A 12687-nucleotide genomic window follows, 5' to 3' on the forward strand; every position below is an offset into this window, starting at 1 on the left:
CCTGGAGGACATTTGGGGGACATTTGGGGACACCTGGGACACACCTGGGGACATCTGTGGGACATTTGGGGACATTTGAGGGACACCTGGGGACATTTGGGGACACCTGGAGGACATCTGGGGACACTTGAGGGACATCTGGGGGATATCTGGGGGACACTTGGGGGACAGCTGGGAGGGACTGGGGGACATTTGGGGACACCTGGGACACACCTGGAGACATCTGGGACATCTGGGGACACCTGAGGGGCACCTGGGGGACATTTGGGGACACCTGGGAAGGACTGGGGGATACTGGGGGCCTCAGGGACCCCCAAACGAGGGGGTTTTGTTCTAGAAGAGGAATTTTTCCTCTCCAAAAATTCTTTTTTTCCCCAAAAACTCTCTTTTTACTCTCCAAACCCCATTTTGACTCCCCCAAAAACCCTTTCTTAACCCCAAACCCCTCATTTTCATGCCAACCCCACATTTTTTTACCCCCAAACACCCATTTTTTACCCCCAAACCCCCATTTTTTACCCCCAAAACCCCATTTTTTACCCCAAACCCCATTTCAAACCCCCCAAACCCCATTTTTAAACCCCTAAATATGTTTTTTTTTTTTCCCAAACCCCATTTTTTAACCCCAAACCCCATTTTTTACCCCAAACCCCCATTATTTTTACACCAAACCCCCTTTTTAAATCTGTAAACCAAATTTTTACCCCCAAACCCCATTTTAAACCCCCAAATCTGTTTTTTTCTTTGATTCCCAAACCCCATTTTTTCCCCCAAACCCCCATTTTTTTTACCCCAACCCCCCCATTTTTTACCCCAACCCCCCATGTTTTTCTCCCCCAACCCCATTTTTTAAACCCAAACCCCCCAAAATGCCATTTTTTCACCCCAAAACCCCAGGAGGAGAACATCTGCCTGCACTGGGCGTCATTCACGGGCAGCGCCGAGATCACCGAGGTTCTGCTGAACGTGCAGTGCGACCTGCACGCCGTGAACTTCCACGGGGACACCCCCCTGCACATTGCAGCCAGGGAGAGCTACCACGACTGTGTCAGGTATTGGGGCTGGGGGCTCTGGGGGGCTTCAGAGGGGTCACAGGGGTCACAGGGGCCTGGGGGCTTCAGGGGTGACAGGGCACACAACTTCCACGGGGACACCCCCCTGCACATTGCAGCCAGGGAGAGCTACCATGACTGTGTGAGGTGAGAGGGAATCGGGGCTGGGGGCTTTGGGGGTCCCCGAATTTGGGGAGGGGTCTGTGAACTTAAGGGGTCTCTCTCAATTAGAGGAGGAGTCTCTCTCTGTCAATTTGAGAAGGGGGTCCCTGAATTCGGGGAGGGGTTTCTCAATTTGAGTTGGGGTCTTTCTTTCAATTAGAGGAGGGGTCTCTCTCTAATTTGAGTTGGAGTCTCTCCCCCCCAGCCTGTTCCTGTCCCGGGGGCTCCACTGATGGAACTGGGGAATCCCGTGATGGGATTTGGGGGGGATTTTGTGGATCCCTGAATTAGAAGAGGGCTTTCTCTTTCAATTTGAGTTGGGGTCTCTAATTTGAGTTGAGGTCTCTTATTAGAGTGGGGGTCTCTCATTTGAGGAGGGGTCTCTAATTTGGGTGGGGGTCTCTAATTTGGGTGGGGGTCTCTCCCCCCCAGCCTGTTCCTGTTCCACGGGTCCGACTCCGAGCTACGGAACAAGGAGGGCGACTCCCCCCTGGACCTGAATTTGGGGAGGGGTCTCTAATTTGGGGAGGAGTCTCTCTCTAATTTGAGTGGGGGTCTCTCTCTAATTAGGGGAGGGCTCTCTCTCTCTCTCCCCCCCCAGCCTGTTCCTATCCCGTGGTGCTGACCCTGGGTGGATTTTCACTGGGATTCCTCTGATCCTGGTTGGATTTTGGGCTATCCTGGGTGGATTTCAGTGGGAATTTTCCCATTTCTAGCTGGATTTTGGGTTATCCTGGGCAGATTTTCACTGGGATTTCTCTGGTTCTGGATGGATTTTGGGTTGTCCTGGGTGGATTTTGGGTTGTCCTGGGTGGATTTTGGGTTATCCTGGGTGGATTTCAGTGGGAATTTCGGGGTGCCCCCCCTGACCCCCATCCCGTGTGTGAACAGCGTGGACGAGGAGCCGTGTCCGCAGGATTACAAATACATGGCCGAGAACTGCGAGACCTCCACCATGAACATAGACCACAAGATCACCCACCTGCAGGTATGGGGAACTGGGGGGACTGGGAGGGACTGGGAGGGGATTGGGGGGGACTGGGAGGGACTGGGAGAGGATCTGGGGACACTAGGGGGGACTGGGATGGACTGGGAGGGACTGGGAGGGGATTGGGAGGGACTGGGAGGGACTGGGAGGGGACTGGGATGGGACTGGGAGGGACTGGGAGGCACTGGGAAGGAACTGGGAGGGGACTTGGGATCTCCACCATGAACATCGACCACAACATCACCCACCTGCAGGTACGGGGAACTGGGGGAGACTGGGGGGGACTGGGAGGGACTGGGAGGACTGGGAGGGACTGGGAGGGGCACTGGGGGGCACTGGGAGGGACTGGGAGGGGATTGGGGATCTCCACCATGAACATCGACCACAACATCACCCACCTGCAGGTATGGGGACTGGGGGAGACTGGGAGGGACAGGGAGGGACTGGGAGAGGATCTGGGGACACTGGGAGGGGACTGGGATGGACTGGGAGGGACTGGGGGGGACTGGGAGGGACTGGGAGGGGATTTGGGATCTCCACCATGAACATAGACCACATCACCCACCTGCAGGTATGGGAGGACTGGGAGGGACTGGGAGGGACTGGGATGGACTGGGAGAATTTTGTGTTAATTTTAGGTGAATTTTGGGATAACTTTTGTATTAATTCTGGGATAAATTTGGGGTGAATTTTGGGTAAATTTTGTGTGATTTTTTGGGGTAATTTTTGAGTGAATTTTGGGTTAATTTTGTATGATTTTTGTGTTAATTTTGTGTTAATATTGGGTGAATTTTGTGTTAATATTTGGGTAAATTTTGTATGAATTTTGTGTGATTTTTGGGTTAACCCTGGGTAAATTCTGGGTGAATTTTGTGATAATTTTGTGATAATTTTGGGTAAATTTTGTATTAGTTTTGGAATAATTTTTGGATAATTTTTGGGAGATTTTGGGGTGAATTTTGGATAATTTTTTGATTAATCCTGGGTAAATTTTGGGTTAACTTTGTGTAAGTTTTGGGTAAACTTTGGGTGATTTTTGTGTTAATCCTGGGAAAATTCTGGGTGAAATTTGGGATAATTTTGGGTAAATTGGGGGTGATTTTTGTGTTAATTTTGGGTGAATTTTGGGATGAATTTTGGATGAATTTTGAGTAAATTTTGTGTGAATTTTGGGATAATTATGTGTTAATTTTGGGATAATTTTTGGTAAATTCTGGGTGAATTCTGGGATAATTTTGGGTAAATCTGGGATAATTTTTGTGTGAATTTTGGGAGATTTTGGGATAATTTTTGTGTTAATTTGGTGTGAATTTTGTGTGAATTTTTTGTGATTTTTGTGTTAATCCTGGGTAAATTCTGGGTGAAATTTGGGATAATTTTGGGTAAATTTGGGGTGATTTTTGTATTAATTCTGGGCTGAATTTTGGGTGGATTTTGGGTGATTTTGGGTGATTTCTGCCCCCAGCACTGCACCTGCCTGGACGATTGCTCCTCCTCCAACTGCCTGTGCGGGCAGCTGAGCATCCGCTGCTGGTACGACAAAGTGAGGGGGGTCCCCAAAAACCCCTGGGAAAGGGGGGGACCCCAAATCCAAAAACAGCCCAAAAATAGAAACAGAGAGCACCCCAAAAACCCCTGGGAAAGGGAGGGACCCCAAATCCAAAAACAGCCCAAAAATACCTGGGAAAGGGGAGGGACCCCAAAAAGAGACACAGAGCCCCCCAAAAAATATCCTGGGAAAGGGGAGGGACCCCAAAATCCAAACACACCCCAAAAATAGACACAGCACCCCCAAAAATACCCTGGGAAAGGGAGGGACCCCAAAATCCAAACACACCCCAAAAACAGACACAGAGCACCCCAAAAACCTCCTGGGAAAGGAGAGGGACCTCAAAATCCAAACACACCCCAAAAATAGACACAGAACATCACAAAAAATACCCTGGGATAGGGGAGGGACCCCCAAATCCAAAAACACCCCAAAAACAGACACACAGCACCCCAAAAAAAATAGACAAAAAATACCCCAAAAATAGACACAAAACATCCCAAAAATACACACAGAGCACCCCAAAAACACCTGGGAAAGGGGAGGGGCCCCAAAATCCAAACACACCCCAAAAAGAGACACAGAACATCCAAAAAATGCCCCAAAAAAACCCACAAAACATCCCAGAAATCGACACAGAACACCCCCAAAAATAGACACAGAGCACCCCAAAAATAGACACAAAAACAGCACAAAAATGGACTCAAAAATAGACACAAAACACCCCCAAAACAGACAAAAAACACCTCAAAAATATCCCAGAAATAGGCACAGAACACCCCAAAAATAAACACAAAACATGCTAAAAATACCCCAAAAATTGATACAAATCACCCCCAAAAATAGAACACCCCATCTGTTTTGGGGTGATTTTGGGGGTATTTTTAGAGATGAATTTGGGCTGTGTTTTGGGGTGATTTTGGGTTATTTTTGGAGTGGTTTTAAGCTATTTTCGGGATTATTTTGGGATATTTTTGGTGTGTGTTTTTGGGGTTGTTTTTAGGCTGTTTTTAGGCTATTTTTGGTGTGGATTTTGGGTGTTTTTAGGCTGGTTTTAGGCTGTTTTTGGGCTGTTTTGGGGCTGGTTTTGGAGGTGTTTTTAGGCTGTTTTTAGGCTGTTTTTGGGCTGGTTTTGGGCTGTTTTTGCAGGTGTTTTTAAGCTGGTTTTGGGGCTGGTTTTAGACAGTTTTTCAGCTGTTTTTCGGCTGTTTTTGGAGCTGGTTTTAGGCTGTTTTTGGGGTAATTTTTTGGGTGTTTTTGGGGCTGTTTTTGGGCTGTTTTTAGGCAGCTTTTGGGCTGTTTTTAGGCTGGTTTAGGGTGTTTCAGTGCCCTTTCCCCCCAGGACGGGCGGCTGCTGCAGGAGTTCAATAAAATCAAGCCCCCCCTGATCTTTGAGTGCAACCAGGCCTGCACCTGCTGGAGGAGCTGCAAGAACCGCGTGGTGCAGAGCGGCATCAAGTGAGCCGCAAAATCCCCAAAAACCCAAAATTCTGAACCCCAAAACCCCAAAAACTGACCCAGAAACTGCCCCAAAAACTGCCCCAAAAACCCCCAAAAATGCCACAGAACCGCATGGTGCAGAGTGGCATCAAGTGAGCCAAAAACCCCAAATTCTGAACCCCAAAAATCCCAAAATCCTGAAAATCTGAACCCAAAAGCCCCAAAAACTGAACCCCAAAAATCCAAAAGCTGACCCAGAAACCCCAGAGAACCCACGTGGTGCAGAACGGCATCAAGTGAGGCCCAAAATCCCCCCAAAAAACCCCAAATTCTGAACCCCAAAAGCCCCAAAACTGCCCCAAAAATTGCCCCCCAAAACCCCCCAAAAATGCCACAGAACCATGTGGTGCAGAGCGGCATCAAGTGAGCCAAAAACCCCAAATTCTGAACCCCAAAAACCCCAAAATTGTCCCAAAACCCCAAATCTCCAACCCCAAAATCCTCATTTCCCCCCTTTTTTTCCCCAAAAATCTTCATTTCCCCCCCAGTTTCTCCCTCTTCTTTTTCCCCAAAAAATTCTCATTTTCCCCTTTTCCCCCAAAATTCTCTTTTTTTCCCCCCCTTTTCCCCAAAATCCAGGTTTTTTTCCCCTTTCTCCAAAAATCCACTTTTTTTTCTTCCTATTTTTCCTCAGAAATTCTCATACTTTTTCTCCTCCTTTTCCCAAAATCCCCATTTTTCCCCTTTTTCCCCAAAAATTCCCATTTTTCCCTCCTCCTTTTCCCCAAAATCCACATTTTCCCCCCTTTTTTTCCCCAAAAATCAACTTTTTTTTCCCCCTCCTTTTCCCCAAAAATTATCATTTTTTCCTTTCCTTTTCCCCAAAATACCTGGGATTTTTCCCCCTCATTTTCCCCAAAATTCTCATTTTTCTGTTTTTTGCCCAAAATCTGTTTTTTGCCCCGTTCCAGGGTCCGGCTCCAGCTGTACTGCACGGCCAAGATGGGCTGGGGGGTGCGGGCGCTGCAGGCCATCCCCCCCGGGACCTTCATCTGCGAGTGAGCAGGGGACCCCAAAAACCAAAAACCTGACAGGGGACCCCAAAAACGGGTTGGGGACCCCAAAAACTGACAGGGACCCCAAAAACGGGCTGGGGAGGGAAAAAAACCCCAAAAATGGGGAGGGGAAACCAAAAATGGGGAGGGGGTTTTGCCATCTTCCCCGGGACCTTCATCTGCGAGTGAGGGACCCCAAAAACTGACAGGGGACCCCGAAAACAGGGAGGGGAACCCAAAAATGGAGAGGAACCCCAAAAATGGGGAGGGAAGGGAAAAAAACCCAAAAATGGGGAGGGAACCCCAAAAATGGGGAGGGGACCCCAAAAACTGACAGGGACCCCAAAAAACTGACAGGGGAGGGGAAAAAGCCCCAAAAATGGGGAGGGGATCCCAAAAACTGACAGGGGACCCCAAAAATGGGCCGGAGACCCCCAAAAACTGACAGGAGAGGGAAAAAACATCAAACCAAAATGGGGAGGGGGTTTTGCCATCCCCCCCAGGACCTTCATCTGCGAGTGAGCAGGGGAACCCCAAAAACCAAAAACCTGACAGGGGACCCCAAAAAAGGGGAGGGGAACCCCAAAAACTGACAGGGACCCCAAAAATTGGGAGGGAAACCCAAAAACGGGGAGAGGAAACCCAAAAACGGGGAGGGGAACCCCAAAAACGTACTGGGGAGGGAAATAAACCCCAAAAATGGGGAGGGGAGGTAAAAAACCCCAAATACGGGGAGGGGACCCCAGAAATGGGGAGGGGACCCCAAAAATGGGCTGGGGACCCCAAACACAGGCTGGGGACCCCAAAAATGGGGAGGGAACCCCAAAAATGGGGAGGGAACCCCCAAAAACGGGGAGGGAAACCTAAAAATGGGGAGGGGACCCCAAAAATGGGGAGGGGAGAGGAAAAAAACCCCAAAAATGGGGAGGGGATCCCCAAAAATGGGGAGGGGGTTTTGCCATCCCCCCTGGGACTTTCATCTGCGAGTGAGTGACCCCAAAAATGGGCTGAGGACCCCAAAAACGGGGAGGGGACCCCCAAAAACGGGCTGGGGACACCAAAAATGGGGAGAGGAACCCCAAAATGGGGAGGGGACCCCAAAAATGGGGAGGGGGTTTTGCCATCCCCCCCCGGGACCTTCATCTGCGAGTGAGGGACCCCAAAACCTGACAGGGGACACCAAAAACTGACAGGGACCCCAAAAATGAGGAGGGAAACCCAAAAAACGGGGAGGGAAGGGAAAAAAAACCTAAAAATGGGGAGGGGAACCCCAAAAATGGGGAGGGAAACCCAAAAATGGGGAGGGGGTTTTGCCTTCCCTCCTGGGACCTTCATCTGTGAGTGAGTGACCCCAAAAATGGGTAGGGGACCCCGAAAAACTGACAGGGGACCCCAAAAACGGGCTGGGGACCCCAAAAATGGGGAGGGGAGGGAAAAAAACCCCAAAAATGGGGAGAGTAACCCCAAAAAACTGACAGAGGACCCCAAAAACCAACAGGGGACCCCAAAAATGGGAAGGGGACCCCCAAAAATGGGGTGAAAATATCCCAAAAATGGGGAGGGGAAAAAAAAAAACCAAAAATGGGGAGGGAAAAAAAAAACCCCAAAAATGGGGAGGGAATCTCCCAAAAAATTAGGGGAAAATATAAAAAAATGGGGGGAAATCACCCCAAAAAGGAGGAGAAAAAAAAACCAAAAATGAGGGGAAAAAACCCCAGAAATGGGAGGGGGGGACCCCAAAAAGGAGGAGCCCTGGGTGGATTTTGGGGGGTCCCAGGTGGATTTTGGGGTGGCCCAGGTGGTTTTTGGGGTTTCTCAGGTGATTTTTGGGGTTTCCCGGTGGATTTTGGGGTGCCCCGGGTGGATTTTGGGGTGCCCAGGGTGGATTTTGGGGGATCCCAGGTGGATTTTGGGGGGTCCCAGGTGGATTTTGAGGTGCCCCAGGTGATTTTTGGGTTCCCAGGTGGATTTTGGGGTGCCCAGGTGATTGTTGGGGTGCCCTAGGTGCATTTTTGGGGTTCCCAATTTGGGATTTTCCCCCCAGGTATGTGGGGGAGCTAATCTCGGATGCCGAGGCCGATGTCAGGGAGGATGACTCCTACCTGTTCGACCTGGGCAAAAAGGTTGGGGGGTCTGGGGGGTTTGGGGGGACCCCAGGGGGGCTCAGGGGATTTTGGGGATCAAAGGGAGGGCACTCCAAAAATTTGGGAACAACCCAAAAAATTTGGGACACCAGGTCTACCCCATTCACCCAATGGGGCTCCAATCCCCCCCCAGTAGGGGAGTCAGGAATTTGGGGGGCACCCAGAGCTTCGGGGGGGTCCAGGATTTTTGGGGAGGCTTCAAGGTTTTGGGGGGCACCCTGAGGACCCCCAGATGTGCAGGGGAGTGACCCCAAAACTTTGGGACACCAGGTCTACCCCCATTCACCCAATGGGGCTTCAGTCCCTTTGTGGGGGGGGTCCCAGAGATTTGGGGGGTCCCAGGGAGTTCAGGAGGGTTCCAGGGAGTTGAGGGGGGTTCCAGGGATTTTGGGGGGTCCCTAAAGGTGCTGAGGACCCCCAGGTGTGTAGTGGAGGGACCCCAAAAATTTAGGAAATAACCCCAAAAATTTGGGACACCAGGTCTACCCCATTCACCCAATGGGGCTCCAGTCCCTTTATGGGGGGTGTCCCAGAGATTTGGGGGATCCCAGGGAGTTCAGGGGGGGTCCCAGAGAGTTCAGGGGGGTTCCAGGGAGTTTGGGGGTCCCTAAAGGTGCTGAGGACCCCCAGGTGTGCAGGACAGAGACCCCAAAACTTTAGAAACAACCCCAAAAATGAGACACCAGATCTACCCATTCACCCAAAACAGTGGTCCCAAGGATTTTGGGGAGTCCCAGTGGTTTGGAGGGGGGTCCCAGGGGTTTGGGGCTCCCCAGGTATTTTGGGGGGGGTTCCCTAAAGGTGCTGAGGACCCCCAGATGTACAGGACAGAGACCCCAAAACTTTAGGAAACCACCCCAAAAATGAGACACCAGGTCTACCTCATTCACCCCCCACCCCACTGTGGGATGCCGGGCCGGGCTGGCCCCGCCCCTATCGAGGCTCTGTCGCGACAGGACAGCGAGGTTTACTGCATCGACGCCCGTTACTATGGCAACGTCAGCCGCTTCATCAACCACCTGTGCGACCCCAACATCATCCCTGTGCGGGTGTTCATGCTACACCAGGACCTGCGCTTCCCCCGCATCGCCTTCTTCAGCAGCCGCCACATCCGGCCTGGGGAGGAGCTGGGGTCAGGATTTGGGGGTGTTTATGGGGTGTTCAGGGGGTTTCTGGGGTGTTTATGGGGGATTTGGTGAGGATTTGGGAGTGTTTATGCCAGACAGAGCCTGGCAGGCTCCAGCAGTGAGCACCAGGAAGAAGAGTTAGGATGGAAGGGTTAGAGCTGGGTAGAGAAGCAGCAGGAAGTGGCTGAATGGACATGCTTTTGAGACTGGAAAAGGAGAAAGCTGAGCACAATGGCAGGTGCCAGTAAGATTTTGCTTGACAGAATATCAAGGACAAGCTGCAGAAAGCTCAGAGCAAAATGAAGGCCATGGAGGATAGGCTGAAAGAAGAAATAGAAAGGATGCAAGAGATGCAGCTGCAGTTGAGGCTGGCTCTAGAGAAACAGGTGAGTGAAGGAAGAGTAGGCAGTGCAGTCATGTAACAAGTGGTCTCTCTTTTTCTCACCTTTCCGCAGCAGAGCAGCAGGTGGATGGGGGCAATGCCTCTGGCTGCCAGGCTCTGTGGTCTCCATCAGAACTGATCAGGAGGACACTTGCTGGGCCGCTGAACCTCAACTGATGCCCTGGCCAGCAGGGCTAGTGCTTTGGCCAGTGGCCAGCAATCCTCTGAATGTATTCCTGCTGGCTTATTACTGCTCACTTTTGTTTTGAGGGCTTTGTTTAGGGGAACATGGTGACTCACACAGATTATGAACAAGTTGTCTCTGTCCATGGTGGATGCAATCCTCAGAACAGGTTGAAACTTAAAGTTGTTCTTTCGCTTTCACAGTCTCTAACACGGCAGGCTGTGACAAGCTGGAGTCTCTGGCTGCTTAGTGGGGTTTGACTCCCACTTAGTGGGGTTTGGCTCCGCTTTTAGCCTAACACAAATGTTGTTCCTAAGGGCTCGCCTTTGAACTGCGCTGTATGGGACATCTCTGCCAGCCACCTTGCTGACACAAACAAATTTCTTTGTCCCAGATGGATGCAGGCCATGCCATCAAAGCTGCCCCTGCAGCAGCATCCTCCAAAGAAGCCTCCTCTCCGCAGCCTGAACACCTGAGCACCAGTAGTTTGCCCAGCTCAGGCCAGGAGGCAGAGCAGCTGTGCCAGGAGAGAGAGGAGCAGTGCCTGGAGCTGCTGAGTACATCCTGTGCATTTCTTGTGTGATGCAGCAGTGTGTTGTGTGTTTGCCTCAGCATGAGCTGTGCCACATGTTCCTGCTCTCTTTGGTGTCAGACAGACAAATTCGGCTCCCTACAGAAGCTGTTGTTGAGCTTCAAGGCAGCCAGGGAGCACTTGGGGCACTCCTTTTGCCTTTGAGGGCTGCTGGGAGTGGGTGGGCTTTGCCTGTGCTTCCCTGTGCAGCAAAGGCAAAAGCTTGGATTGTTTCCCTATCAGCAGAAAGCTGCAACACAGCAAATGACCCAGTGGATGTGTGTGTGTTAGTCCGGCCAAACTGATCAGAACAGTTGGCTTCCTAGATGTCCCTTTATCCCCTGATTTGTCACCAGTCATTGGAGACAAAATGCTTCAGGGGAATTGAGTGACTGTGGGGCTGCTTTCACACTGATCTTGGTTTTCTGACTGGTAGTACTTCTACAATTCCTTCTATTGTTCATTTTGATAGGAATGCTACATTTTGGTTAGCTCGACCTCTTTGAAAAAAACATCAGTGACAGCATAAATAACAGAGGAAGAGGTCTCCCCAAATGTTAAAAAGTTTTATTTTTAGAACAATCCCTAGGAATGAGAGAGGAAGACATCTTTTCAAAGCGCAGCAGCAGAAGAAAAACTGGATACATTTTTTACAGTCCCTCTCAGATATGCTAGTTGAATGCTTAGGAAATGCATCAAGGAGACACATCTATGTGGCACGGTGTCCTGGGTTGGTGTTTTGACTGAATTCTCACCCTGCCCCCCTTGGCCATGAAGCTGTCTGCTCCCGGGGGAGGGGCCACCTGGGCTCGACTCTGTGGACTGGCCTTGGTTTTTTTTTTCTTGCCGTGACTCGCTTGGCTCTGGCTGCTGCTGCTTGTGGCTTTTCGCTGCTGTGGTATTAGTTCGTTGCCTGGTTTGTTAGTTAGCTGGTTTTTTTTTCTTGATTTTTTGGCTTTATATTGCTTGAATTATTTGTTTTAGCTCGCTGTTGTTTAAGGCCTGCTGGCTGTTTTTTCTTCCCTTTCTCTCTCTCTCCCTCTCCCTTCCCCCCCCCCACCTCACCTCCCGAGGATCAGCACCAGCTCGCTCCGGAGGAACCCTGCGGCCTGCCTCTGGACACCGGCCAGAGAAGCATCTCATCCTTCTAGTGAAGATCGAATCGTCCACGTCTCTCTTTCTCTCTCGGTGAAAATTTTTTTTGTCATCTGGATCTGTGCTGGGAAGTGTTTCTCTTGTATGTGTTAATAAATAGGTTTTTTCCACTTTTCCCCCTGAGTGAAATAGTTTTTCTTAAGTCCAGTGGGATAAAGAATTGGGGATTTATTCCCTGGGGAGCTCTTCTGGGGGTTTTTTCCCCTAAGTTTGTCCAAACTAGGACATTTCTTATTTGGTGGCCTGTACGGGGAAGAGAAAGTGGAAAAAACTTTAATAACATCTTGTTTTTAATTTGCCTGTATTGATATCAGTATGTTTTTTGAAGCCATGATGTCTTTTGGATTGGAAGCCTGCCTGTATGTTTGCTCTTTAGAGTTTTTTGAAATCTTAATACCCCTGTGGTCTTTGGGCCTGTTCTCTTACTCAGAGATAGCCCCAGTGTTGTCTCTAGCACGGAGTTTTTTCATGAAAGGGGTATTAACCAAAATACTCATTGGGCTAGGCTTGGTTGTTATGATCTGCCAGAAGTTTATGAAGGTGTTGGAATCCACTTCAGGGATGTACAAGTCGTGGTTTGTGTTGTGCACTCAATTCATTAGAGGAGAAGCAAGCAAAGAGGATTTCTTGCCTTTATTTTCCTTCTTCTCCCCTGAATTATTTACATCTCTGTTAGAAAATGTTCAGCTCTCCCTGAATGTAAAGGAAACCATCTTTCTGGTATTTAATTTAGTAAGTTTTTTCTATACTGTCTGCAGTTTATCCAGAATGAAAGCTGAGATTTCTAGGGATGCAGGTGTTACAACCCCTGATTTGGTAGCAAAGCAGAGTGGGAAGAATTCTGAGTGGTGTGGCAAATGGGAGGAACTGGGCCAAAT

At 49.9% G+C, this 12687-nt stretch overlaps 1 protein-coding gene across 1 annotated transcript in view; it reads left to right on the forward strand.

Annotated features, from left to right (window-relative positions):
- LOC130265428 (histone-lysine N-methyltransferase EHMT2-like) overlaps window positions 1–10076 on the forward strand; it is a 432673-nt gene extending 422597 nt beyond the window's left edge. Inside the window, 6 exon segments of the mRNA XM_056514531.1 lie at window positions 3668–3745; window positions 5094–5209; window positions 6163–6249; window positions 8291–8369; window positions 9347–9536; window positions 9973–10076. Coding sequence (XP_056370506.1) covers window positions 3668–3745; window positions 5094–5209; window positions 6163–6249; window positions 8291–8369; window positions 9347–9536; window positions 9973–10076 — 654 coding nt within the window.
- The last annotated feature ends 2611 nt before the right edge of the window (window positions 10077–12687 follow it).

Source organism: Oenanthe melanoleuca, chromosome Z, assembly GCF_029582105.1.
Source record: "Oenanthe melanoleuca isolate GR-GAL-2019-014 chromosome Z, OMel1.0, whole genome shotgun sequence".
Classification (NCBI taxonomy): Eukaryota; Metazoa; Chordata; class Aves; order Passeriformes; family Muscicapidae; genus Oenanthe; species Oenanthe melanoleuca.